The 27378-nt window shown below is 44.1% G+C and overlaps 1 protein-coding gene across 3 annotated transcripts in view; it reads right to left on the bottom strand.

Moving 5' to 3' along the window:
• TRUB1 (TruB pseudouridine synthase family member 1) overlaps window positions 1-27378 on the bottom strand; it is a 39704-nt gene that overhangs the window by 7682 nt on the left and 4644 nt on the right. For all 3 annotated transcript variants that reach the window (XM_033943670.1, XM_033943672.1, XM_033943671.1), the window contains exons 3-5: window positions 24757-24812; window positions 6455-6536; window positions 24-96 (exon numbers count right to left, since the gene is read on the bottom strand). In XM_033943670.1, the coding sequence (XP_033799561.1) occupies window positions 24-96; window positions 6455-6536; window positions 24757-24812 (211 nt within the window). The remainder of the gene's footprint in view (window positions 1-23; window positions 97-6454; window positions 6537-24756; window positions 24813-27378) is intronic.

The following is a 27378-nucleotide window of genomic DNA, read 5'->3' as shown; positions in this document are numbered from 1 at the left end:
ATACACATTAATAAGAGACGTACAGCGGAGGGACCTGAAGAATGTTGCCAGTGAACTTCTGTAGAATTCCTTCCAGATCCGCCTTCGTTATGTGACCTGTCAGCAGGAAAAGGGATGCCTGAGCATGTGCTGCCACAAGCAGGGTCTCGACACCAGCCCCACACTTGCCAATGACACCTCACACCGGCAAACAGTGTACAGATATTTACACAGGTCAACCCTCCCCTCCCAGTGCTGCCATGCCACTCATGCCCACAGAGGTGCAAAAGGAAAGCACGCAGCCCTGGCACTTCCCAAAGAACACAGATGAAGTAAGAGAATGCCTCACACATTAAACAGCCTCAAAGAGACTGCCAATGTGGCACACCATCAATCGCCAAAATGTCTCGACCAAAACCAACTAAGCTGACACTCAAATCCTGAAGGAAAAGGATCTCAGAAACCTTATATTAATGTTTATGTCTGTTTGTTCATATTTTTATAGGATTTATTTTCTTCGGAGAAGTTTGAATTGAGCCCTCACAAGTGACCGCAGATGAAGCTGGGACGGTTGGCAAAACAGGTCCTGTTGGATATGTAAACCTAAGTGCAGGCTTTTGTGTTAAATTTGAGCTGCTTCGGTTGAAAGACCGCTCAAAATGTTCATGCACATGATTTTTGAAAAATTCACAATAACTGGTGTTCACTTGAATAACTGGAGGTTTTTTTTTTTTAGAATCAATGAAAGAAACTGCAACCCGAAAGAACAGGTCCTTTTCCTCCATCGGCTTAGTTGTTTTAGGTAGAGACTTTTTGGTCATTGATAGAAGGGAACACACCAGTGCCATGTTTCCATGTCCTGCTTCATCCCCAGGGCACAAGTGAAGGACAGGGCTGGTGTTGACATACAGGGAACCTGGGCAGACATGTGGGAAAAGACCCCCAAAGCCAGTCAGTAGGGTGCTTACTCCTTCAGCTTTTGGCAGGCTCGGAGTCCGCTGTGACATGAGAACCCAGAATAACCGCTCTGGTTAATCCAAGGCGCAACATCTGTGCAACCTTAGGAAGTGTAAGGAATGCTTCAAAAGCACCTTTCAATTATATCCTTCAACAGTTAATTAAATTATATTTTCCATTTCTTTGTCTGCTGGTGTTATATTCTGTGCTGAAATACAGGAACGATTTGGGGGAGGGGTGTGGGGGGGAATTAGAAAGAAGCCATGGTCAGCATGCTATAGCTTCCAACAGCTTTTCATAGAAAGCAACGGAAGATTAGGTTCTTACTAGAGAATGATATGGGGACAGATTTTTCCTCGTCCCCGCGGGGACTCATTTTCCCATGCTGTCCCTGCCCCATTCCTGCAAGTTCCATCCTCATCTGCACAAGCCTCAAACACTGTAATATCATAAGTGTTCGAGGTTTGTGCAGTTAAGGCAGAGCTTACAGGGATGGGGCAGGAACAGCGACAAAACTTATGGGGGAAAATTGAGTTCCTGCGGGGATAAATTTGTCCCCATGTCATTCTCTAGTTCTTACCTTGATAATCTTTCTGTTAACAGGGCATATGAGTCCTGACTAATGGGTTAACTTCCCTCAATCATGAGCTGGTGCGGAAGGAATCGTAAGCTTTTTCTTCAGCGCTGCCTCCTTCCCCCAGTGGGCTGTACTGCCTCTCTTCAGTTTGTACCAAAGCATTTGATAACCACTACAACAGGAAACTTAACAAGGATGGTTATGGGGAACTTCCCTGACAAGGCACTTCTGTTCTGCTCTGTAACAAGTATAATTAACAAATGTTAATCAATACATTAAGGTTGTTCAGAAAAACCTAAAGTTGGAAAACTGTGTAAATTGAAGTTTTTCCCATGAATTTGATTGTGCTTGATCAGAAAAAAATTAAAATAAATGTAAAGCCTATCCCAGTGTCACTCAAAGCCACCGATTACATAAAGCTTCATTTTTCTTAAAATTTGCTATTATTTTTGCTTAATGGAGTAAATTCATTGGTATTGCAGCTTTAACTTATGTTTTCACACTTGAAGCAATGATACATTGATAAAAATACATTTTGTGCAAAAGAAATCTAGCAGTATTTTATTAAATGAACCTTCAGTATCTGGAAAGGGTGGCATAGGGGTTAAAGCTACAGCCTCAGTAACCTGAAGTTTTGGGTTCAAACTAGTGCTGCCCGATTCAGGAAAAAAAATTTTGATTCGATTCAATTCAGCCTATTGAATTGGTTTTTCAATTTGATTTTCCTGCCCAATTGAGTGGGGGTTTTTTGTTTGTTTTTTTTAAACATCCTGGTGGGTTTATTTTATGTAAAAGCAATGAAAAAGTGATTAACCAAACTAACAAGATACTCAAAAGGTTAACCAACCAGGAGAAAAGTTATTTACTCACATGAAGGAAAGAATCTCAGAATTGCCACTCCGTGGATCATAATAAAATTATGGCAGGAGTATCTTTCATAGATCCAAAACCTTCATATTATCAATGTGTATAGTTAATACACTTCATCAAAATTAATAATATAAATTACTACTAAAAATTTTTTTTGTTTTTTGTGAATCTTTGTTTTAAATTTTTTCTTTAATATTTTTTCTTTTTAAAGACAACAAGTATGAAAACTCAATTGTGCGATTGTGCAAAAAGCCGTAACCATATTTAAACTTGTGCATAACAGTCTTAAAGTTTTAAGAAGGACAAAAGCACTTATCTTTTTTCTTATGTCCAAGCGGCATTGAATAGTCGCTAAAGCCCCTTCGGTTGTATCCAATGGGAACCTGTTTCGCCACTGCAAGGCGGCTTCATCAGGGTTTTCAAAATTGGGCTAATAGTTTAGCTCTGCCACTGGAGATATTCTGGTGATAGAATATCTCCAGTGGCAGAGCTAAACTATTAGCCCCTTGATCATGCATGTCCAGGATGGGGGGGGGGTAGGAAAATATTTGTAATTTTTAATTTGAGTGCAATTTTTGAACATGAAGGGGGGGGTTGATATATGTATTTGTCATAGATTACAATTTTGATTGAATTTAAGTGCTATTATATGATTGTATAATATGTAGCACTTATTTTTGGCTTCAAAATAATAAAAATTTATTTCTTATATACCGCTATACCAGAAGTTCGAAGCGGTTCACAACGTAAAATGCATACAGTCAATGTTTTAAGAGACACAATAAAACAATCAGTCTGAAATACAATAAAATCAATAAGATAGATCAGTTAAAATTAAAACAGTGGCATAATTAAAAGTATGGACAGCTATAGGAATCCATAAACGTTAAGACAGACACATGACTTAAGATTTAAAACTTGTCAAACAGACGAGTCTTCAATGATTTTCTGAAGTCAACATAAGAGGTCGCCTCGAGTCTAGATTTTCCAAGCCATATATTTAGTTTAGCTGCCTGGAATGTTAAGATTCTGTGAAAAAACTTCTTATATTGACATAATTTCAGAGAGGGATAATTAAATAGATTTATTTTACGAGTACTCTTGTTGGAACAATTCAAAATAAACTGAGACGCGAGGTAATCTGGTAGCATCCCAAAAACAGGCAAACCTGAAGAGAACGCTAGACTCCACAGGCAAAATTTCTTTATCATTTTGGCCTCGAAAACCATTAATAGATTACGTTTCATTACTTAGAAAGACAACTTAGAAAAGACAAATGCCACTTAGCTTTCTTTTGAAACTTTTCTCCACAAACCAACGGATGACTGAAACCGTGGATTGAAGACAAAGTTTTATTTTATTTTTCTTTCCAGCTTATGATTTATCTTTAATCTTATCTATTGTTTTGCCTTTTGTCTTTGTTTTGTTCTATTTCTATCATTTAAATTTCTCCAGAATTCTATTGTTCAACGGTTCCCCCTTCTGCATCTATTCCTTTCTCTCCTCTCCTCTACCTTCCAAAGTATTTAGATCAATGCTGTCTTGTTAAAATGTTTATTTTATTTTTATTTTTCCTCTAACTCTACTTTTCACTTCTCTATTACCCTCCAGGTACTTTAGTTAGATTGTGAGCCTTCGGGACAGTAAGGGAATTTTTCAAGTACCTTTCTTATTTCTAATCTTAATGTATATTTTCTGTAAACCGCTTAGAACCTAACGGATGTAGCGGTATATAAGAAATAAATTACATTACATTACATGACTGATATCTTATCTAGCTTCCCGACGGGACTCGTTTCACCTCATTTTCTGGCCTCTTCAAGGGTCAATTATAAAGTATTTTTGTGGCGTCGTGGCATTAGGATATTCTTTTGTGCAGGTAGCAATAGAGCACGAAAGAATATCCTAACGCCACGAACATGTCAGAGATGCAACGTTTGCGATAAACGGTTCTAAATATTGGAACTCATTACCACTTATTCAGTGGATAAGTTTAAGGAAAATTTAAAGATCTATCTTTTTTTTTTTCCGACACCTATTCCAGGTATTGCCAGGAGGATCTTGAAAAACAAAAGAAAGAATAGAATCGATGTTCATTTTGGAAAGCTTTTTGATTTATGTGTTGGACTATGTGTTGATTTTTTGTATATTGTGTAAAATACAAACGTGTTTTAGATTGTAAGCTGCCTTGAAGATTTTCCCTAGGGTGGGATAGAAATTTTTTTATTAAACTTGGAGATAAGGTCATTGCATTAATACTATATTATGTTTACTGAAGATTGCAAATGTTCACTTGATTAAGAAGATCTAAAGAAAACTGTTGCAGAGATACAATGCAATGATTGGGTGGCGAGGCTATATTTGGGGCTGAGTCTCCACATGGTCTTCATGAGGGGCATAATCAAAACATCTAAGTTAGTTTTGGGTCTAGGGCGCTAATTGCCCATAGTCGGCAGCGTCCAAAGTCCATTCTCGAAAAATACATTCAAAAAAATTTTTTTTTTGAAAATTGTCTACTTCTACGTCCAGCCATTTGATCCTCCAGACCGCTAGCAAGTCTATCTTTTTACTACTTTCTCGTCCAAAAAATTGTCCAAGTCACAAACGCCTAGAACAAGACCTTTTGGACATGGGAGGGGCCAACAAAGTGATGGACTGGCCACCCAGACATGGCAACAGAGCAGAAAGGCACCTTACAGGGCACTGCTGTGAACTTCACAAAAAGAGTGTCACAAACAAACCACAGCTCCCTTGCAAGTCATGGTGAGCCCCTCAAAACCCACTATACCCACCTGTCTACATCCCCAATAGTCCTTATGGCTGCAGGTGGCACCTATACACCACTCACTGGTGCTATAGGCTGCTGCTGCCGCTCCCACTGCAGCTGGATAGTGGAGAAGACCGTTGCCTCAAATAAATACATCTTATGTCCAGGACACTGCAATCTTCAGGCTGCCAACTGGGCCAAAGCTAGACTGAGATCTCAGCCCTCCACAGGGGAAGGAAAATGCAGCCGGCACCCATCAAAGTCCCCCTGGATCACTGCGGGACCAAACAGCTTGTGCTCAACCAAATGATAAATTAGGGGCGAGCCTCGCTCCCAGGGGAATGGTTAGTGCAGCCGGCTAGACAGGTTCCTTTATGGGTTGCCCTGCCAGCAGCAGACTGCTCATCAGGGGGTCTGCGTCCTCTCCTAGGCAGAGCTGCCCCAGGGCTATTGGGGACCTCTTAAGCACCGCAAGGCTCAAAAGTCAGATAAAACACCCCAAAAATAACAAAAACTCAGAGCAAATCGGAAGACACCTTCCAGCTTGCTTGCAGAAGAAAAAAGTGAACAGAGGCAGTATAGCCCACTGGGGAAAGAGGCAGAGCTGAAGAAAAAGTGTACGATTCCTTCTGCAACAGCTCGCGATTGGACGAAGTTAACCCATTAGTCAGGACTCGCTTGCCCAGTACAGCAGAATGGACATTATTTTTTTTTTTAATTTATTTTAAATGTTTTATTAGAAATTTGAAAAGAAATACAAACAAAAGTGGATATCAGCGCAGACAAAAATGCAATATACAACACCTCAGCAGAACAATTGCCACCAGCAGAAAGTTCAAAATGCATCTTTAAACAGATAGGCAAAAAACCCCAGATATCCTTGTCAAACTGCTACCCACATCCCACACCCAACTGCATTAATCTGAAACACACCACATATGACAACCCCCTGTTGTTTCTTCAGGTCATCCCAATAATAACATTCCCCCCTGATGTAGAATTGGCATTATTTAACTTTTTGAAGGCTGGATTAAAAAAAATATATATATATATTTCTGGTTTTCTAACTCATCTGAGATATTCACATTTCAAACAGTTAGAGAATTTTTCTAGACAGAATGTTAGGGGCTTCCACCAATATTTGCTCCCACCCCGGTGTCAAGAAACGGTGTGTGGAAGCAGGGCTCTCTATTCTGAAAAACTCACAGGGCCCTCTGTATGCAAGAGGCTCAGAGTCATGAAACGGAGCTACCCTCACTTATTCGCCTCAGACCCTCTGACCACCTTGAGAGGCCATTACATACCATAGGGCTTTTCCTCAGTAATCTTCCCCATCGCATCCAGGGTGTCCGTCACCTTTCCCAACTCTCCAACGGCTGTGTACCTCTGAAAGGTGAAGCAGAATAACACAGACAGATCTTAAAAAGCTGCTGTTACCTGAAACCCCAATCTGACCCCATGTCCTCAATCTGTTCAGCAAGGTCCAATATAGTTTCGTTCTTGAAGTGCTATTAATGGCCAAAAGGCACGAGGACAATGATGAGAAGACCACGACGGAACCAAAAATATCACAATATCTGGAATTTATTTCAGTGCCTGGCACAGTGGTTAAAGCTACAGCCTCAGCACCCCAAGGTTGTGACCCTGGGCAAGTCACTTAATCCCCTCATTGCTCCAGGTACATTAGATACTGTAGATTGTGAGCCCACCAGGACAGACAGGGAAAAATGCTTGAGTACCTGAGCTCCCATGGGAGAACGGTATAAAAAATTGAATAAATAAATAAGTAAAATAAAATATTCACTGCTAACTGCAGTGGCAGAACCCAGCTGAATAACGTTTAAGCAACACTTCTCTGTATTAGTTCCATCAATTATCTTGTCAAGGTTGGATTATTGCAACTCAATGTACCTGGGTCTCTCAAAGGTCAGAGACTTCAACTGAAATAGAGCATCGCTGCCAAGCTCATTTTTGGTAAGAATAAATTCGATCACGTAACCCCATTACTGAAGGAATTACATTTGTTTCCAGTGTATCTCAGACTTCAATTTAAGTGCGTTTGTATTGCATTTAAAATTCTCTTTGGCATTTTTATTACTTTGGTTCCTTTAGATTGGAATGTACACAGATCTCATCTCGCTAGGAGTTCAAATACTGTATTTTTCAGACCATAAGACGCACCCACTTGTAGAGGAAAACCCAAGAAAAAAAAATTTGGTTCAGAATTTTTTTTTCCTATACACGTAGGTGTGTCTGGTGGTAGGCAGCTCTGTGTCCTGCCCTCACAGTAAGTTGGTGCCTTAGTAGGAAGCAACAACTTCCTTTGAGGGCAGGTCGCTACAGAACCATCAACACGCTGCAGCTGGGAGGTCCCGTGCTGCCTTAGGGAGGCCAGATTCATGCTGCAGTAGCAGGGCAAGATGGACAGATATTTACTTTGGAGGGAGTGAGATGAGATAAAATTTTTTTGGGCTCATCTAGTTTGGTCTTGAGCCAGCACTAGATCAACTGTTTGTCTACAGCCTTGCCTTCTGGCCAGAGACTTTTCACACTGTATCCTGTGTGGACATGACCGTAAATAGTAGGTTTTTTTTTTTTTTGGCGGTTTGCTCTTCTGGGCCTGGCTCTCTAAGCATTGGCCTCTTAGGTTCACCAAATCTTACAGGCTCGCGCGTGAGCCAAGTCAACAAGGTTACTGGACGGGCTTATGGGGAGAAAAAATGCAGTGTATGCTGCTGGCCAATGAACGCAGGGTGGCTGAGTGTTTTTTTCCTTGCTTTTGAACCAATGAGTGATGAGTCGGAAAAGTTGAAAGGGGACAGATTCAAAACGAATGCTAGGAAGTTCTTCTTTACCCAACGTGTGGTGGACACCTGGAATGCGCTTCCAGAGGACGTTATAGGGCAGTGACGGTACTGGGGTTTAAGAAAGGATTGGACAATTTCCTGCTGGAAAAGGGGATAGAGGGGTATAGATAAAAGATTACACAGGTCCTGGACCTGATGGGCCGCCGTGTGAGCGGACTGCTGGGCGCAATGGACCTCAGGTCTGACCCAGCGGAGGCATTTCTTATGTTCTTATGAGTTGGCGGGGCGAGAGAATCCGTGCATGCGGCACTGTAGCGCGTTGGTTGGCTTCGGGGACGCGAGGACTCAGGTGTGGAGAGCCGGATAACCGGGCAGAGGGAGGCACAAGATGAGCACAAGATTATGAAGGGTGACGGGTAGGAATGAGGTAAATAGATCAGGGTGAGCGAGACCGCACTGGACCACCAACAAAAAACGGTATTGAGAGTGTGTGTGTTAAAAAAAAAATTGTATTCGCTCCATAAGACGCACCCACTTTTCCACCCTCTTTTTTGGGGTGGAAAAAGTGTGCCTTATGGTCCGAAAAATACGGTAAATTAAAACTTACATTTCCTTCCCTTAGGGGTGAAAACAGAACTTTTAAGAGATTCAGCCACTCTTTCATTTTCAAACTACCTGAGCTCTGGAACAGAGAATGACATGCTGGCAGTTACTCGCAGGTAACCTGCTGAAACGGTAGGGGGGGGAAGTTCTCACTGCGGGCACGGGGACAAGGTCATCCACTGCCCTGTGGAGCCATGAATGGCCTTGTCCCCGCAGTTAAGGGAGGAAAGGCGCACGTTCACCGATCGTGCGCGGCCCCCTCCCTCCCTATGGCCAAATCTATCTCCCTCCCTCCCCCTTACCTTCCTGGCGCTTTCGTAAAAACTTACTGAAGCCTGCCTGCCTGCAGTCGCATGTGTGTGGGTGGAAGCTTCTCCTCTGATGGAACTTAAGGTTGCGTCAGAGGAGAAGCTTCCGCCCACACACACGTGACTGCAGGCAGGCTTTGCCGGCTTCTGTAAGTTTTTTACAAAAGCGCCATGAAGGTAAGGGGGAGGGAGGGATATAGATTTGGCCGTAGGTAGGTAGGGAGGGAGGGAAGGAGAGGGGCCGCGCGCGATCAGTGACATGCGCCTTCCCTCCCTTGTTTCAATTCTTTACTAATGCGCCGCAAAGGTAAGGGGGAGGGAGGGAGATTTTCAGGCCGCTGAAAGGCGATGAGGTGGCGAGAGAAAAGGGTGGATGCTGCGGGGACGGGGCGGTGAAGGGGACGGCGGAGATGGGGCAGTGAAGGGGATTGCGGGGACGGTGGTCCGGTAACGGGGACAGATTTTTTTCCCCGGGTCATTCTCTACTCTGGAATGAGTTACCGCTTTCACTTAGAAGTCTAGGCCCTTTCGTTTTATTTCGGAAAGCTCTGAGAACTTTCTTGCTTACTAAACACTTTGGAAACTAAGCCAGTCTGGATGACATTCTTCTTCCTTATTTATGTACTATACTTACATTATTGTAAACCGAGTCGAGCACCTTTTGTTTGAAGACCCCGGTCTATAAGATTAAGGCTTAGTTTCAGTTTTGCATATCTGTGTCACTTCAGTGGAAACATCTTGTCCCCTCCCACCCCATGTCCTCATTTGGCAGCCCTTGGACAGAATGTCCATCCCAGGTCTCCAGTTTGGGCCACAGTGTTTTGTCCTCCAGCTTTTCCAGGTGACTTCTCATTTCATACAATATACATTTACACATATGAATGAACAGTGGTTACAGCTACAGCCTCGGCAGCCTGAGGTTGTGGGTTCGAATCCCGCACTGCTCCTTGCGACCCTGGGCAAGTCACTGAATCCCCATTGGCCCAGGTACATTAGATAGAGTGGGAACCCGCCGGGACAGTTAGGGACTAATGCTTGAGTACCTGAATAATTTGTAATCCGCGTAGAATTGTAGAATATGCGGAATATAAATCATTTAAATTAATTAAATGACTCCGTTCTTGGATGTCTGAAAAGGAATCTCCACCACTGACGAATAGTAAAGCATATCTTCTTCTTGGGGGGGGGGGAGAGGGGGGGATACAGAAATGCAGCTTTAGCGTTAAGAGGTGCTCACTGCTTTGCAATTCTGACCCTAGTTTAAAGCACTAGCCTCGTGTTCCTCCTCACCTTTCCGCTGCCAGTGTTCCCCACCCCAAGTGACTGCCGTTCTACACTTTCTGAGGAGCCCTTACCACGGTTCAGACAACCCCGCGAAAGACAAAGGCGCGCGCCGACAACTGAGCGCAAGACGGAGGCGCGCGCCGAAGAAAATGACAGTTTCTAGGGGCTCCGACGGGGGGTTTTGTTGGGGAGCCCCCCCAGTTTACTTAATAGAGATCGCGCCGGCGTTGTGGGGGTTTGGGGGGTTGTAACCCTCCACATTTTACTGTAAACTTAACTTTTTCCCTAAAAACAGGGAAAAAGTGAAGTTTTCAGTAAAATGTGGGGGGTACAACCCCCCAAACCCCCCACAACGCCCCCACAACGCGGCACGATCTCTATTAAGTAAAGTGGGGGGGTTCCCCCTCCATGCCCCCCCCCGTCGGAGCCCTAAAAACAGTAATTTTCTGCGGCGCACATCTCCGCGCTGCGCTCAATTGTCTGCGCGTGCCTTTGTCCCAGCGCGCTTTTGACCTGACACCCCTTACCACAAGCCTCTCTTAAGATACTAGGATTTCAATGTTTTGTGAAACATGGGGCGACCCCCTCCTCCCTAGAATTCTCCAGACCAGTCTCCGCCAGTTGTTCCGCTTGCATTTCCGCCTCCTTCCCCTTCACCAGGAGCTCCAGAGTTGTTTTCTTAGTCTTCCAGGTTTTACTCTTTGAGCGTGTGAACATGTCTACTTTTATCATGTATAATTTGGGAACACGGCTGAGAGGAGGAAGGAAGGAGGCAGCATGTTTGGCACCAGGGACTGAAGGAGAAAGAAGGCATTGTGTTTGGCCCTTGGGGAAGGGCTTGCCCGGACGATTAACATAGTACTTGATGGCAGATAAAGGCCTGTGTGGCCCACCCAGTCTGCCCAGCAGTCAAATTCATTCTCAAGGCAACAAATTACTCATTTTACTTGTAAAGTTTCAGTACAAGATATTCCCCACCCCAAGATAGGCAAGACCCATACTCAGATCATTTGAATGTGGTATAAAATACTTAGAATTGTTCAATCCTTTCTGCCACATATGGGACGGAGATCGTAAGAACATAAGAACTGAGAAAGACATGGAGGAAGCCACTCCTTGGGTTTGGCCAGGTACTAGTGACCTGGATTGGCCTCCAAGAGAACGGGCTACTGGGCTTGATGGACCATTGGTCTGACCCAGTAAGGCGATTCTTATATCCTTATGTAGCATAAGCACAATATAAAAACATTGGCCATATGGTCTTTGTTTTGGCCATAATTTCCTCAGAAGTCAGGTTTGCAAGAGGATCTCCTCGTTTACACTGGGATCAGTAACCTGTTCTTCCCCAGTTCACAGCAGGATGCAGTCCCCGAAGAGAAAATTTAATAAAACAAATACACAAAACAAAGATAATATACAGTAAAACCTTGCTTTGTGAGCATAATTCGTTCCGAAAACATATTTGTAATCCAAAACACTCGTATATCAAAGCGAATTTCCCCATAGGAAATAATGGAAACTCAGACGATTTGTTCCAGAACCCCAAAACGTTAATACAAAATACTATACATACTTGTAGTGCAAGACCTCGCTCATTTAGAACAGTCACTACACTCCCGCAGCGTCAGAGAGAGAACCATCGGCTCAGTTGTGACGATGTGACGCGTGTATACTGTATGTACTCGTATTGCAAGACCTCGCTCATTTCGAATGGTCACTACACTCCCGCAGCGTCAGAGAGAGAAGAACCATCGGCTCAGTTGTGATGATGTGACGCGTGTATACTGTATGTACTCGTATTGCAAGACCTCGCTCGTTTAGAACAGTCACTACACTCCCGCAGCGTCAGAGAGAGAAGAACCATCGGCTCAGTTGTGACGATGTGACGCGTGTATACTGTATGTACTCGTATTGCAAGACCTCGCTCATTTCGAATGGTCACTACACTCCCGCAGCGTCAGAGAGAGAAGAACCATCGGCTCAGTTGTGACGATGTGACGCGTGTATACTGTATGTACTCGTATTGCAAGACCTCGCTCGTTTAGAACAGTCACTACACTCCCGCAGCGTCAGAGAGAGAAGAACCATCGGCTCAGTTGTGATGATGTGACGCATGTATACTGTATGTACTCGTATTGCAAGACCTCGCTCGTTTAGAACAGTCACTACACTCCCGCAGCGTCAGAGAGAGAAGAACCATCGGCTCAGTTGTGATGATGTGACACGTGTATACTGTATGTACTCGTATTGCAAGACCTCGCTCATTTCGAACGGTCACTACACTCCCGCAGCGTCAGAGAGAGAAGAACCATCGGCTCAGTTGTGATGATGTGACGCATGTATACTGTATGTACTCGTATTGCAAGACCTCGCTCGTTTAGAACAGTCACTACACTCCCGCAGCGTCAGAGAGAGAAGAACCATCGGCTCAGTTGTGATGATGTGACGCGTGTATACTGTATGTACTCGTATTGCAAGACCTCGCTCGTTTAGAACAGTCACTACACTCCCGCAGCGTCAGAGAGAGAAGAACATAGAAACATAGAAAAAAGCGGCAGAAAAGGGCTATAGCCCACCAAGTCTGCCCATTCCATGTATCCCCCCCCCTGAGTTTACTCACTTAAAGATCCCACGTGAGTATCCCATTTTCTCTTAAAATCCGTCACGCTGCTGGCCTTTATCACCTAGAGTGGGAGTCTGTTCCAATGATCCACAACTCTCTCGGTGAAGAAATACTTCCTGAAGTCGCCACGAAACTTCCCTCCCCTGATTTTCAGCGGATGCCCTCTGGTGGTCGAGGGTCCCATGAGCCGGAAGATATCATCTTCTGACTCGATGCGTCCCGTGATATACTTATACGTTTCAATCATATCTCCCCGTTCTCTTCTTTCCTCAAGTGAGTACAGTCGCAATTTCTTTAGTCTTTCCTCATACATGAGATCCTTGAGCCCCAAGACCATCCTGGTGGCTGTTCGCTGTACCGACTCGATTCTTAGCACGTCCTTTCGGTAGTGAGGTCTCCAAAACTGAACGCAGTACTCTAAGTGAGGCCTCACCATGGCTCTGTACAACGGCTCAGCGGCTGTACAGCGGCTCTGTACAACGGCTCTGTACACTCCCGCAGCGTCAGAGAGAGAAGAACCATCGGCTCAGTTGTGACGATGTGACGCGTGTATACTGTATGTACTCGTATTGCAAGACCTCGCTCGTTTAGAACAGTCACTACACTCCCTCAGCGTCAGAGAGAAAAGAACCATCGGCTCAGTTGTGATGATGTGACGCGTGTATACTGTATGTACTCGTATTGCAAGACCTCGCTCGTTTAGAACAGTCACTACACTCCCGCAGCGTCAGAGAGAGAAGAACCATCGGCTCAGTTGTGAAGCGTGTATACTGTATGTACTCGTATTGCAAGACCTCGCTCGTTTAGAACAGTCACTACACTCCCGCAGCGTTAGAGAGAGAAGAACCATTGGCTCAGTTGTGATGATGCAACGCGTGTATACTGTATGTACTCGTATTGCAAGACCTCGCTCGTTTAGAACAGTCACTACACTCCCGCAGCGTTAGAGAGAGAAGAACCATCGGCTCAGTTGTGATGATGCAACGCGTGTATACTGTATATACTCGTATTGCAAGACCTCGTTCGTTTAGAACAGTCACTGCACTCCCTCAGCGTCAGAGAGAGAAGAACCATCGGCTCAGTTGTGACGATGTGACACGTGTATACTGTATGTACTCGGATTGCAAGACCTCGCTCGTTTAGAACAGTCACTACACTCCCGCAGCGTCAGAGAGAGAAGAACCATCGGCTCAGTTGTGATGATGCAACGCGTGTATACTGTATCTACTCGTATTGCAAGACCTCGTTCGTTTAGAACAGTTACTGCACTCCCGCAGCGTCAGAGAGAGAAGAACCATCGGCTCAGTTGTGATGTCTGTATTCTGCTTATATATCAAATTAAAATTTTGCTTGTCTTACAAACCAAGTTACTTACTGTACAGTGCTGTGCTAGAGCCATCAACAAAAGCAACCAAAAGTAAATAAAGATATTGCAGCAGAAGTGTATCACATAAGGAGCAAATAAAATTGAAAAAAGTTATCCGATACACTGATGCTTAAGGTTCAGCCATCTATAGTCGCTTCCTGTACACTATTCCCCGTCTCCTGACCCTAGTGAGGAAGTCAAGCCCTTAACTACCATTTCAAAACAAAATTAGAACATTCTCTGGCCTTTATTGATAGATTAATTGTTCCTTATTCTACTCCTAGAACATTACGCTCCACCAATCAAAATCTCTTATCCATTCCATGGAAATCCTTAAGCTCTGCCCATCCAACTTAGACAGAAAAACTCCTTATCTAAGTTTAGATCAGATTAAAGAATGACACAGGGAAAAAATTTGTCCCCGTCCCCGCGACCACTGTCCCCCGCAGCATCCATACAAGCCTCAGTACTGCAATATTTAGCTTATTCCTTCCTGAACTAGAGAAAGAGATGTTCAACTGGCAGGGCTTTGTTTATAAATTTTTATCAACGCAACTAATATGCTACTTTATCCTAAAGAAAAGAAATAGAATATTTTTTTCTACCTTTGTTGTCTGGTTTCTGCTTTCCTCATCTTCTCATTCAATTCCTTCCATCCACTGTCTGTCTTCTCTCTGCGCCTTCCATTTGCTCTGTTACTGTGCCTCTCCTTTCACCCCCCCCAATTGGTCTGGCACCCATCTTCTTCCCTCCGCTCCCCCATAGTCTGGTATCTCTGTCTTCTTCCCTTCCAGCGTCTTCTCCCCACTCTCTCTTCCCCATTTCCCAGTCTCTTCCCCCTACTCTCTCTTCCCCATTTCCCAGCGTCTTCTCCCCACTCTCTCTTCCCCCATTTCCCAGTGTCTTCTCCCCACTCTCTCTTCCCCTATTTCCCAGTGTCTGCTTCCCAGTCTCTCTTCCCCATTCCCTTCAGCGTCTTCTCCCCACTCTCTCTTCCCCATTCCCTTCAGCATCTTCTCCCCACTCTCTGTTCCCCATTTCCCTTCAGCTTCTTCTTCCCACTCTCTGTTCCCCATTTCCCTTCCAGCGTCTTCTCCCCACTCTCAGTTTCCCATTTCCCTTCCAGCATCTTCTCCCCACTCTGTTCCTCATTTCCTTTCAACGTCTTATCCCCACTCTGTCTTCCACATTTCCCTTCAGCGTCTGTTCCATTCCTTTCCACCACCACCCTTCCCTCTCGCCACCTCCTTCAGCGTCTGTTCCTTTCTACCGCCCTTCAGCACCCCTTGTGCGGTCCGACCATCTCCCTTCCTCTTACCTTCGTGGCGAGTTACAATTTAATTTGTGCAAGCTGTCAGAGCCCGCGAGCTCAGTCCCTACAAACCATCTCGCTTCTGTGTTCCTATTTTCCCCATTTCTAATATCTCCCCTATGTATCTGACATTGCCCCCCTGTGTCCATATACCATCCCCATGTATGTCCCCTTTATGTCTCTGTCCCCATGCACATAATATCCCCTCTATTTCTGTTACCTTCCTGTGTCCAGATTTCCCCTCTCTTCCTCTTCCACACCAATTTGTCTCTTCTCTGCAACCCCATCTAGCTTCTTTTCCTCTTTCTCCCCCCTTCCTGCTTCCAGCATCTGGCTCACTGTCTGTCCTCCCCTTTCTTTCCTGCTGTGGGTTTCTTTCTCTCCCTCTTCATCCCCTTGGCTCAGCATCTCTTTCCCTTTCACTCCCTCCTTCCTAATGTGATCCGGGAACACGCACGATCACGGGGTCTAGTAGCCCCTCCCGCCCAGTCGCAGCGTTCCGCCATCTCCCTCCCTCCACCTCATCTTAGGTGCCGACTTTAAATCTTCTTCTCCCAGCCACACACTTTCAATAAACTGCATACGCGCGGCTGCTTGAATTGTTGAATCTTCTCCTCTGATGCAACCGGAAACAGGAAGTTGCATCAGAGGAGAAGATTCAACAACTCTAGCAGCCGTGCGTGCAGCTTGTTGAAAGTGTGCGGCTGGGAGAAAAAGAATTAAAGTTGGCACCTAAGGTGAGGTGGAGGGAGGGAGATGGCAGGACGCAGTATGCGATGATCAGGTGGGGATGCTGGACCGTGCGATCCGTGATTGCTTCACTGTAGAGACAAGACCATTCACCGCTCCACAAGGCAGTGAATGGCCTCGTCCCCATCCCCGCAGCGACCACTAATTTTTCTCTCTCCATTTCGGTGGGTTACCGCTAGCCATGGGTAACAACCACCGTGTCATTCTCTAGATCAGATCTTAAAACGTTTTTATTTAAAGATATATATAATATGTAAGACTGTTACATACAGAAAAGATATTTTATTTCCCCCTTCCAAGAACATAAGAATAGCCTTACTGGGTCAGATCAATGGTCCATCAAGTGCAGCAGCCCGTTCTCATGGTGGCCAATCCAGGTCCCTAGCACCTGGCCAAAACCCAAGGAGTAGCAACATTCCATGCTGCCGATCCAGGGCAAGCAGTGGCTTCCCCCATGTCTTTCTCAATAACAGACTATGGACTTTTCCTCCAGAAACTTGTCCAAACCTTTCTTAAAACCAGCTACGCTATCCGCTCTTACCACAACCTCTGGCAATGCGTTCCAGAGCTTAATTATTCTCTGAGTGAAACAATATTTCCTCCTATTGCTTTTAAAAGTATTACTCTGTAACTTCGCATGTCCCATAATCTTTGTAAATCTTGATGTAGTAAAAAAAAAAAAAAAATCGGCCCACTTGTACCCGTTCTACTCCACTCAGGATTTTGTAGACTTCAATCATGTCTCCCCTCAGCCTTGTGTGTTTCCCCTTTTACCCTTCTTTATATTAAAAAAAAATTGTATTCCTTCCCCTCATTCCTTTTATGTTTACCATATTGGTTTTACCTCTCGTAATTATGTCTAGTTTTAACATACAACCTATATTTATACAGTTTCCTTTGTTGTACACCGCTTAGATTCTTAGATTTATAAAAAACTAAACTTAAATAAGCTTAAACTGACCAACTATGTGGCAGTGAGCATGTCGGTGGGAATCAAAAGGACGAAGATACAGTGGTGACAGATACAGGATTTGAATCCTCTCTTCCCTTGTTCTCAGTTCACTGCACTAATCACTGCCACTTCCTCTCCCATTAGGTAGCAGAAAATAAAGTCAGTTTATGGTTTCTATTTATATCCCGCTTTATACAAAGTGGGTTCCAAAAACACCCACATAGTAGAAAGCACAAAATACACAGCAAAAAACAAACCAACCACCCCACTCTCTCATACAATACTTACTCCCATGCCACAAGTTTGATTAATATTAAAACCAAGCCCTGAGGAGAGTGTGGTATAGTGGTTAGAGCTACACCCTCAACACCCTGAGGCAGTGGGTTCTAACCCCGCGCTGCTCATAGCGACCCTGGGCCAAGTCACTTAATCCTCCACTGGAAGCCCACCTGTAGAGACAAAGAAACTGCTTGAAGTACCTGTATGTAAACCGCTTTGAGGGTGGTTATATAACCATAAAAGGGCAGTATACAAGTCCCAATCCCTGATGTCATAATGCCTGGCAGAAAGCCAAAGAGTAGCAACATTCCAGAGCTCCTATTGTGATGTCATAATGCCTCATTCCACCAGTGCCTAAGAGCCAACCTCAGCAGTGATGTCACAATGACTTAATTGTTCTATACTTGACTCACTTCTGAAATTGTATTGGAGGAGAGGGTGGGGCAGTGGTTAGAGCTACAGCCTCAGTACCCTGATGTTGGGGGTTCAAACCCCATGCTGCTCCTTCTGACCCTGGGCAAATCACTTAACTGACCTATACAACCTTAGTCCTCAACAAATGATCTTTAGAACTGTTATTCAGTAACTCTGAACTATGTTTATTCCACACAATCTGTAATACCTTTAAATCATTGTAAACCGCATAGAACTTCACGGTCCTGCGGTATATAAACTGTTATTATTATTAATCCTCCACTGCAAGCCCACCTGGACAGACAGGGAAACTGCTTGGTTGTAAAACTATAAAAGAGTGGTACACAAGTCCCAATCCCTTAATCTGCTCTTCTGTGTCCATCTTTTCAGCCATTAGAGGGCACTGTTTAACAACCAATATCCCTATCCCTAGCTCTTTTTTGAGATTGTGCTCTGGGTGTATTTTTCAGGGCAAACTTTTCTTCCCTCTCTTCACACAAGTGACGCTGAGCCAGGCATGGCAAGGACGGACAGAGGGAGATGACCGGGAAGATGAAGATGCTGCTTAGGGACAGGGGTGGCGAGAGGAGGGATGCAGTGCTGGAATCACCATTATTAAAGAAGGAAGCGCCGTGCCAGAATAAGCAGCACCTGTGGGAGCATAGATGGAGAGGAGGGAGGCTGAAGATTCATCTAGGGTGCCCTAGCACTGGTCCTGAAAGACAGGAGGGTCATAAGAACATTCTCTGTTTAGTATTGCTCATGCTCGTTTTCTGTATTTGATGGTTGTACAGTCTATGCTGTCATTCACAATAAAAATAATTAAAAAAAAAGAATAGCCTTACTGGGTCCATCAAGCCTAGTAGCCTTTTTTTCACAGTGGCCAATCCAGGTCCCTAGTACCTGGCCAAAACCCAAGGAGTAGCAACATTCCAGCATCTCAAAGAATAACAAGACTCTGGAATCCCAATGAGAACAACATTCCAGAGCTGAGATTGTGATGTCATAATGCCTCATTCCACCAATGCCTAAGAGCCAACCTCAGCAGTGATGTCACAATGGCTCGATTAGACGGCAACTTCAGCATTTGGAACCTAGGCCAATACCAGACTTTACAGTCTATGGCCCAGAAATATCAAAGAAGAGACAAGTTCATTTAATCATGTATTTGTAATGGGTATAACTAATGGGGAAACTGGATGGACCATTCAGGTCTTTATCTACTGCCATTTGCTATGTTACTATATCTGCACAAGGCTCAAACACTTTAAAATCGTAAGTGTTTGAGGCTTGTGAGATTAAGGCAGAGCTTACAGGAATGGGACAGAGAGAAAACTCACAGGGAGGGGAAGGGACGGGGAAATTGAGTTCCTGCGGGGGACAAATTTGTCCCCATGTCATTCTCTAATCAGGCCTGAACTGGCCCACCAGCAGAGGTGGCTGAGGTCAGGACTGTGGTTGAATTTAAATCAGCTCCGGACAGATACAGAAGGCAGTGGTGGGAACAGGGTTGAGATGTGGGGGGAAGCGGATGCTGGTTTAAGTACCGAAATTTACAGGACTTACAAGTGGGCAGATGGGGTGGGCCAATTACTCCTGATCTGCCATTACCATGGGAAGAGTTAGCAGCAGTTTGTTCTGTGCAATCTGTGCCCAACCATCCACACAGCCCACTTCTGCCAAGGTTGGCTTCAGCTATGGCAAATTGTAACATGTTGACCGTATAATTATGTATTTTAACCTGAGCTCTTTGAGAATTAATTAAATAAATAAATAAAGGAACTCTGCAGGTCACGGTGTCACATCTGCACATTTCCTATTCCATGAAAACGCACAGAATTCCCCCAAAAAGAAAGTTACTATCCAATTCCAAATGTGAAAATCTAAACAAATGATATCTTTCCAGCTGTCATCCCACTTCCATGCAGAGAGAAAGAACCCAGGGGTTTGAGGAGACCCCATCCCGGGAAGCAGAAAACGGTCTGTTTGCTTTGGACTGGGCCGTTCCCAGGACAACCCAAGGAGTGCTGGTCTGCGAAAGCTCTGACTTCGGCTGAGTTACACGACCCGGTTATCACCCACAACCTCCTGCTGATAAAGCCAATGACAGCGGAATGCAGCTCTCCACAACCAGAGCCTAGGTTTCGCCCGCAGTCGCCATAAACACGCTGGCTTCTTTCCATTGAAACCTGCTTCTGCTGTATTTCAGAAAGGGAAGTTCAGCTACCTCCCGATCGAGGCTTCTACAGTAGTGGGAACTGCAAAACTCCGGTGGATATACACGGTGACCAGAGAAAAATGGCAACCCCCAACGTTTTTACAAATAACCCAAAAACGTCCCACTGCGGCAGAAAGTTCTGCCTCAAATTCGAGACATTTCCGAATGGAGATCCAGTGCAATGAGGTTGCAAACCAGTTGAGTTCTCAATTCATGACACCCCAGAATTCATTGAGCCAACAGCTCAGTGGCGTTGAAGGGACACCGTGAACACAAATTAATTGATCAGAAAAAAATCCTATTATACGAGGGCATTTCAAAAAGTAACAGCAAATGGAATATTCTGAGATATACAATTCCATTAGAGATACAAATTATGTGTCATTTTTCTATATAATCACCCTCCTTTTCAACACACTTCTCACACCGTTGCACCAACTTCTTTATTCCATTGGAAAAAACATTTTTGGTTGTGCTTTCAGCCAGGAATGCACCGCTTCTTTGACCTCGTCATCGCTTCCAAATTTTCGTCCTCTCAAAGTGTCTTTCAAGGGTCCAAACTCATGATAATCAAAGGGAGCAAGATCAAAGGGAGGATGCTGTAAAATCTGAAATCTCCGAATGGTGTCAAGAGTTGTAGCGGACGTGTGAGGGCTTGCGTTATCATGAAGGAGAAGAACGCCTTTAGACAAAATGTCCTATACGACTGCTCCGTATTTTTGGCTTCAGCTCCTCCTCCAACATTGCACTGTAACGGGCACTATTCACTGTTCCACTCTTTTCCTGATAGTGCCCCAAAATTGGTCCGTTCATATCCCAGAAGAGTGAAAAGGACCTCCATTACTCCTTGTAACTTCTTGACTGGAGATGATGTGTGACGCCATTGTGAAGACGGCCTCTTGCTTTCAGGTTCATAGTGATGCGCCCAGGTTTCTTCCAGGAAGCCTTCTCCATCGTTCTACCATGCCAAAAAGGCTGTGGAAGTCTTGTGCTCATCAGTCCACATCCTAGGCACCCACCATGCACACAGCGCGCAATACTTGAGAACCTCTTTGACAATCGTATGTGCGGATCCGATATCAACATTCACAATCGTATGTGCGGATCCGATATCGACATTCAATTCCCAGGCCAGAACTTCTAAAGAAATGCGCCTGTTTTTACAAATAATGGCGTCAGCACGACCCACTTTCTCATCAGCGGCAGCCATGCTGGGATGAGTGGAGCATTGCTCATCAGGGATTGGTGTTTGCCCATTTTTAAATGCTTACCTTTCTGGGAGTAAAAACTTGGAATGACCTTACGGAAATGACCAGAACAGAACCTAACTAACCACATCATATTCCAGAAGAAAATGAAAACCCATCTATTCGACACTTAATCTCCTGTATCCTCTCCTTCTTCTCCTATCCCCTCTCTCCCTCCTTTTCCCCCTCTCTCCTCTCTTTAAGTCGCCTTGAGCCTGCAGCAAAAACAGAAGATTAGATTAGATCTACCCACTCGTACACTCTTCTCAAGCCCATGAAGGCATCTCCGTACTGTTGCAACATTCTTCCATGAAATGCACGAGGTTTCACACCCTCCGACCTCAAAAATCTGAGGACTGCTCGCTGCTGTTCTACCTACCATGCAAACAGTTTAGGGTGCAATGGAACTCTACCAATTAAGCCATTATGGGGTAGAATGCATCTTCCCTGCACAAGAGTTTGAAATGCCAGGGGTGTTCGTTTCATGAAATACTGTCAATTTGTGGTTACTTTTTGAAATGCCCTCATACTAATGTATTTTCATAGGTCATACTAAATGTTTAAACAATTGCAAAGCATTTTGAAATTATATAAGGGGGGGGGTCCTCTGTTTTCCAGACACTGTGATTATGATTTATGTTTTACTGGTACTTAAAATACTGCATTTTCTAACATATGATCAATGTGGTTTACATTTCTCTTTTTTCCAGGTACTCTTAAGTTTTTTTCCTGTCTGTGCCGGCAGATTCACAATCTAACTGCGAAACCTGGAGTAATGGAGGGTTAGGTGACTTACCCAGAGTCAGAGGGAACAGGCACCCATGCGCTCAAACAGTTTATACAACCAGAAGGGCTGAAACTTCCTCTACTGGGTAAAATCCATTATCCAGAATGGTCTTGATACCAACAGGGCTGGAAAAAGAAGTAAGTATCAGAGCCCCGGTAAGCCCCAAGTTCATCTGACCTTGACAGGATATTGTGCAGAGGATGCAGTACATTTCAGATTTAACCCTTTACTTGGCACCGTTGCTCAGAAGCAACATGCGTTTTTTATGGCTCTTATGGCAGATCTGCATCTCCAAACATAGAAACATAGAAATAGACGGCAGATAAGGGCCCACGGCCCATCCAGTCTGCCCACCTTAATGTCCCTCCCCTACCTTTGCCCTGTGAATAGATCCCATGTGCCGATCCCATTTGGCCTTAAAATCAGGCACGCTGCTGGCCTCAATCACCTGTAGTGGAAGACTATTCCAGCGATCAACCACTCTTTCGGTGAAAAAGAATTTCCTGGTGTCACCTCGTAGTTTCCCGCCCCTGATTTTCCACGGATGCCCTCTTGTTGTCGTGGGACCCTTGAAAAAGAAGATATCTTCCTCCGCCTCGATGCGGCCCGTAAGATACTTGAACGTCTCGATCATGTCCCCCCTCTCTCTGCGCTCCTGTTTACTTGGCACTGTTGCTCTCGTTCGACATCAAGTTATGTAAAGCAGCCGGTTCCCGTTCCATAGTGCACCTCAATGCCCATAAATTTACTGTCAGCTCCTTTTGTTAGCATACCGTAGGGACAAAAAAAAATTGCACCCTAACTTAAGGAGTTAATATTCAGCCTGAGGCAGTGAGCAGCTAAGCTTAACCACTATCGAAGACCGGGTTAATCCCAAATATTCAATGCCGGGCCATGTCCAATATCCAGGTGAATGTGGCAACGCAGACGCCAACTACAAACTGGAAGTGCTATCGAGTATCCCAGCTTAACGGGACAGGAGCTTCTCTTGCCTAGTTAAATCCTTCTGAATATTGACTGCTTGCCCTGCAAACTACATACAGCTAGTGTTGGCTTATTATACAACCTTGACAGCTAAGATCTCATGTGTAGCTAATGAGGCAGACTTTTAAGGGATGTGTTGGTCCATCTGAGCCCATAAGTATTGCCATACTGGGACAGACCGAAGATCTATCAAGCCCAGAATCCTGTTTCCAACAGTGGCCACCCTAGGTCCCAAGTACCTAGCCAGATCCCAAGTAGTAAAACAGATTCTATGCTACTTATCCTTGGAACAAGCAGTGGATTTAGGAACATAAGAATTGCCGCTGCTGGGTCAGACCAGTGGTCCATCGGGCCCAGTAGTCCGCTCACGAGGAGGCCCTCTGCTCAAAGACCAGTGCCTTAACAGAGACTAGCCTTACCTGTGTATGTTCTGGTTCAGCAGGAACTTGTCTAACTTTGTCTTGAATCCCTGGAGGGTGTTTTCCCCTATAACAGCCTCCGGAAGAGCGTTCCAGTTTTCTACCACTCTCTGGGTGAAGAAGAACTTCCTTACGTTTGTACGGAATCTATCCCCTTTTAACTTTAGAGAGTGCCCTCTCGTTCTCTCTACCTTGGAGAGGGTGAACAACCTGTCCTTATCTACTAAGTCTTTTAGGAAATTATCCAAACCTTTTTTAAACCCCGCTAAGCTAACTGATTTCACCACATTATCTGGCAACGAATTCCAGAGTTCAATTACACGTTGTGTGAAGAAATATTTTCTCTGGTTTGTTTTAAATCTACTATTTAGTAGCTTCTTCTTCTTTTTTTTTTTTTTTAATAAATCTTTATTAATTTTCAAATATTAACAGTGCCATACAATGAATTTAAACATAAACACTACATAGAACACACTTTAAATACACATCATTTTCTCCCCCCTCCTCTCCATAATTAATAGAAGTACATATTTAATTTCAATATAGATAATTAAGTGTAGCAAACAATAATACATTCCCCCCCCCCACCCACCCACCCTGGATGTGTAAGGAAGTCAAATAAAAGGAAAGGCACATGATAGTTCTTGTGACTCAATAAATGTGGTCAATGGGCTCCACGCCATTTTGAATGCGTTACTATATCCAAAACATTCCGCGTTCGTTCTTTCATACTTGTAACTGGAACGTAGGTTTGCCCACCAGAAAGTGTACTTCAGTCCATCATAACTCTTGCAGTTACGTGTAACCATCTGGATGGCTTTTCCCGTCATTATCAAGAAAAGCCGGTTTTTACTTAGTAGCTTCATCACATGTCCCCTAGTGCTAGTATTTTTGGAAAGAGTGAACAAGCGATTCACATGTATTCTTTCCATTCCACTCATTATTTTATAGACCTCTATCATATCACCACTAAGGCGTCTCTTCTTCAAGTTGTTCCAACCCATAAACCTGGCCACATTTTAGTAAGCAGTAAACGTTCTTTTATGCTACTTTTTTTATATTTCAAAAGCAAAAATCTGATTTTTTTTCTCATCTGCTACTGAATAGCACCACAATATGCTCTCAGTATGTCAAAGGCTTCCAACGCTATTTAACAAATTACAATGCTGGATGTTTTTCAGTCATCTGACACAGACAAAGGGAAAACATTCAGAAGAAACTGAAAACCTTTCTTGTACTTTGATGCGACTCACCTTGGACCCTGTCAGCATTCTGCTCAGCATTTTGGTTCCCTTACCGATGCCGACCACTAGAGGGAGAGAGAAAGAGAAAAACGCTCCATCAGTCATCAAGGCAGAAAGAAACTTTTTTCCACAAACCACAGACTCTTCGTACACCTGCTGACCCCAAATGTTCCCAGCACACAGCTACTGACTACAGAAGAACATTTTCAGTTCAATTCTGAACATGAAAATGCATCACAGGGCTACTGGGCTAAACCAATGGTCTCAAACTCGCGGCCTGGGGTCCACATGTGGCCTTCCAGGTACTATTTTGAGGCCCTTGGTATGTTTATCATAATCACAAAAATAAAATAAAACAGTTTCTTGATCATACGTTGCTTTAGCTATAAATTACAATATTATTATTAAGACTTAGCCAAAAGGAAAGATTTATAAACTATAAAGAGTTTTACTTCATGCAAAATTGTAATTTCTCTAATAAGACATTAACAGTTTTTTTTCTGTGGCCCTCCAAGAACCTACAAATCCAAAATGTGGCCCTGCAAAGGGTTTGAGTTTGAGACCACTGGGCTAAACTGTTTGGTGCTGATTTGGTCCCAGGAAAGTCATTTGAAGGTTGTAGGCTCCCGTTTTGGGCATTTTTTTTTTTAAATATCTTTATTGCTTTTCCAAACTATCAACAGTGCATTTACAATTATACATACATATAATAAATCCAAAAAAAAACCCCACTTACAACTTTCAATAAACCATTAAGCAATCATTTTTACTCCACCCTTCCTCCCATCCAAATACCAAGAATCCCCCCTCCCTCCCTCCCACCTTTTGGATGTGTGAGTTATAATAGCTCAGTTATTATTGATAAAGTTAGTCAACAGATTCCATATTCATTTAAATCTCTTAAAATTTCCTCTTTGATCAGCAATCATTTTTTCCATCCTATAACAAAGGCATCGTGAGTGCCACCAGAAACTAAAATTCAAGCGATCAAAGTTCTTCCAATTTGATGTGATCATACGAATGGCTATTCCAGTCATGACTCCTAACAATCTATTTTTATTTCTATCTATTGGTGGCTTAGGGGATAACAGTGTCCCACAAACTACCGTTTCATAAGAAAATGGAACCACTGTCTCCATAATCAAATTAATATGTCTCCATATTAACTTCCAAAAACTGAGTTTCAAGGGACAATAGAATAGCAGATGATCCAGTGTCCCTACATCAAAATGGGCTAATAGCAGGGAACAGAGAAGAGCTGCAGAGTAGTCAAACAGGCGGTAACAGCTCTGACACTCATAGAATTCATATGAGCGTCGGAGCTGTTACTGCCGCAGGTTTTGTAAAAGGGGAGGGGGGGGAAATGAAAGCAATCTGAGTTGTATATGGAGAGAGCAGGAAAGCTATTTGATTGAAGAAGGCGAGGCAGAGATGTCTGTCCGATTGGTTCGAGGACCGCAGATTAATTGGGAGAGAGTTGACTGCATGACTGGTGAAGGTTGGGGGGAGCAAGCTGCCTTGTGTCTTCACCAGTTTATCCCCAGTCGGGCAGTCATCTCTTACCAGCTGATCACGAACAGGGGGCACAAACTGAGTGGTATAATTTAATGAAAGTGCTGGATTGTACTAAAATTCTGGATAATAATTAGCAAAAATACTGTTGAAATTTTGAAAACTAAACTTGCAGAATTCCACTGGGAGTAGGAGACACGATTTGTGTTCCCAGCCAAGAGCCGTCACTGATGCCTGGGCTAGACAGGAGGAATTTAAAAATGGAAGGAAATCCCCAGGCAGTAAAGATCTATGACGACCTCATAGCCCAGCAGAAATTGGTTTGGTTTGAGCACATACCCCAGAGAAGCAAAAGCCTCCTTTCCTAAAGGCAGAATGGGATTTCGTCCAAGATGGCCCTGTGGTCATTCCCACTGGCGAAGCAGGGTGTTCCTCTGATTCCCTATATTATGGGGAAGAAGAGCAAAGGAGTTCTCCTTCGGTGAGCACCCCTTTGAACAGATGCGGGGATCTTGGAAGCGTTCCGGCCACATCTATCTCTTTGGCTGTGCCAGGGTTGAACTCTACCGCCAGCAGAGGAAGTGGGGTCTCGTTGAGTCCCTCACAGGAGCAAGAGCGTCTGTAACATTATGTGGAGCAATGAGTGGAAAAAAGGACATCAGCTCTGGCTTTTCTTATGGAGGTCCCCCCCTGGCCTGGTATTTTTTTTCTTCCCCACTGATGGAATGGGGACAGTGCAGATTGAATGTCTAGCAATCCAAAGGCTGCAAAAGCCCAAGAATGTGACTATGGAGGTTCTCGGGGACGCTAGGCACACCCTGAATTTTTTGAATCTTCTTTGGAACTGGTAACTCAACGTACCATCTTGATAGCAACCCTTGCCTTTGAAACAGATTGAACTTTTGTTTTGAAATCGTATTTCCATGTAATGGATGAAAAGTTCTTTGGCCTAGTGGTTAGAGCTACAGCCACAGCACCCTGAGGTTGTGGGTTCAAATCCCACACTGTCCTTGTGACCCTGGGCAAATCACCTAATCCTCCACTGCCCCAGGTACATTAGAGAGAGTGTGAGCCCACCAGGACAGACAGGGAAAAATGTAAATACTATAAATAAACAAA

This window comes from Geotrypetes seraphini, chromosome 4 (assembly GCF_902459505.1).
Source record: "Geotrypetes seraphini chromosome 4, aGeoSer1.1, whole genome shotgun sequence".
NCBI classification, from domain to species: domain Eukaryota; kingdom Metazoa; phylum Chordata; class Amphibia; order Gymnophiona; family Dermophiidae; genus Geotrypetes; species Geotrypetes seraphini.
The sequence above is the reverse complement of the archived record's forward strand: the minus strand, read 5'-3'. Positions and strand labels throughout refer to the sequence as shown.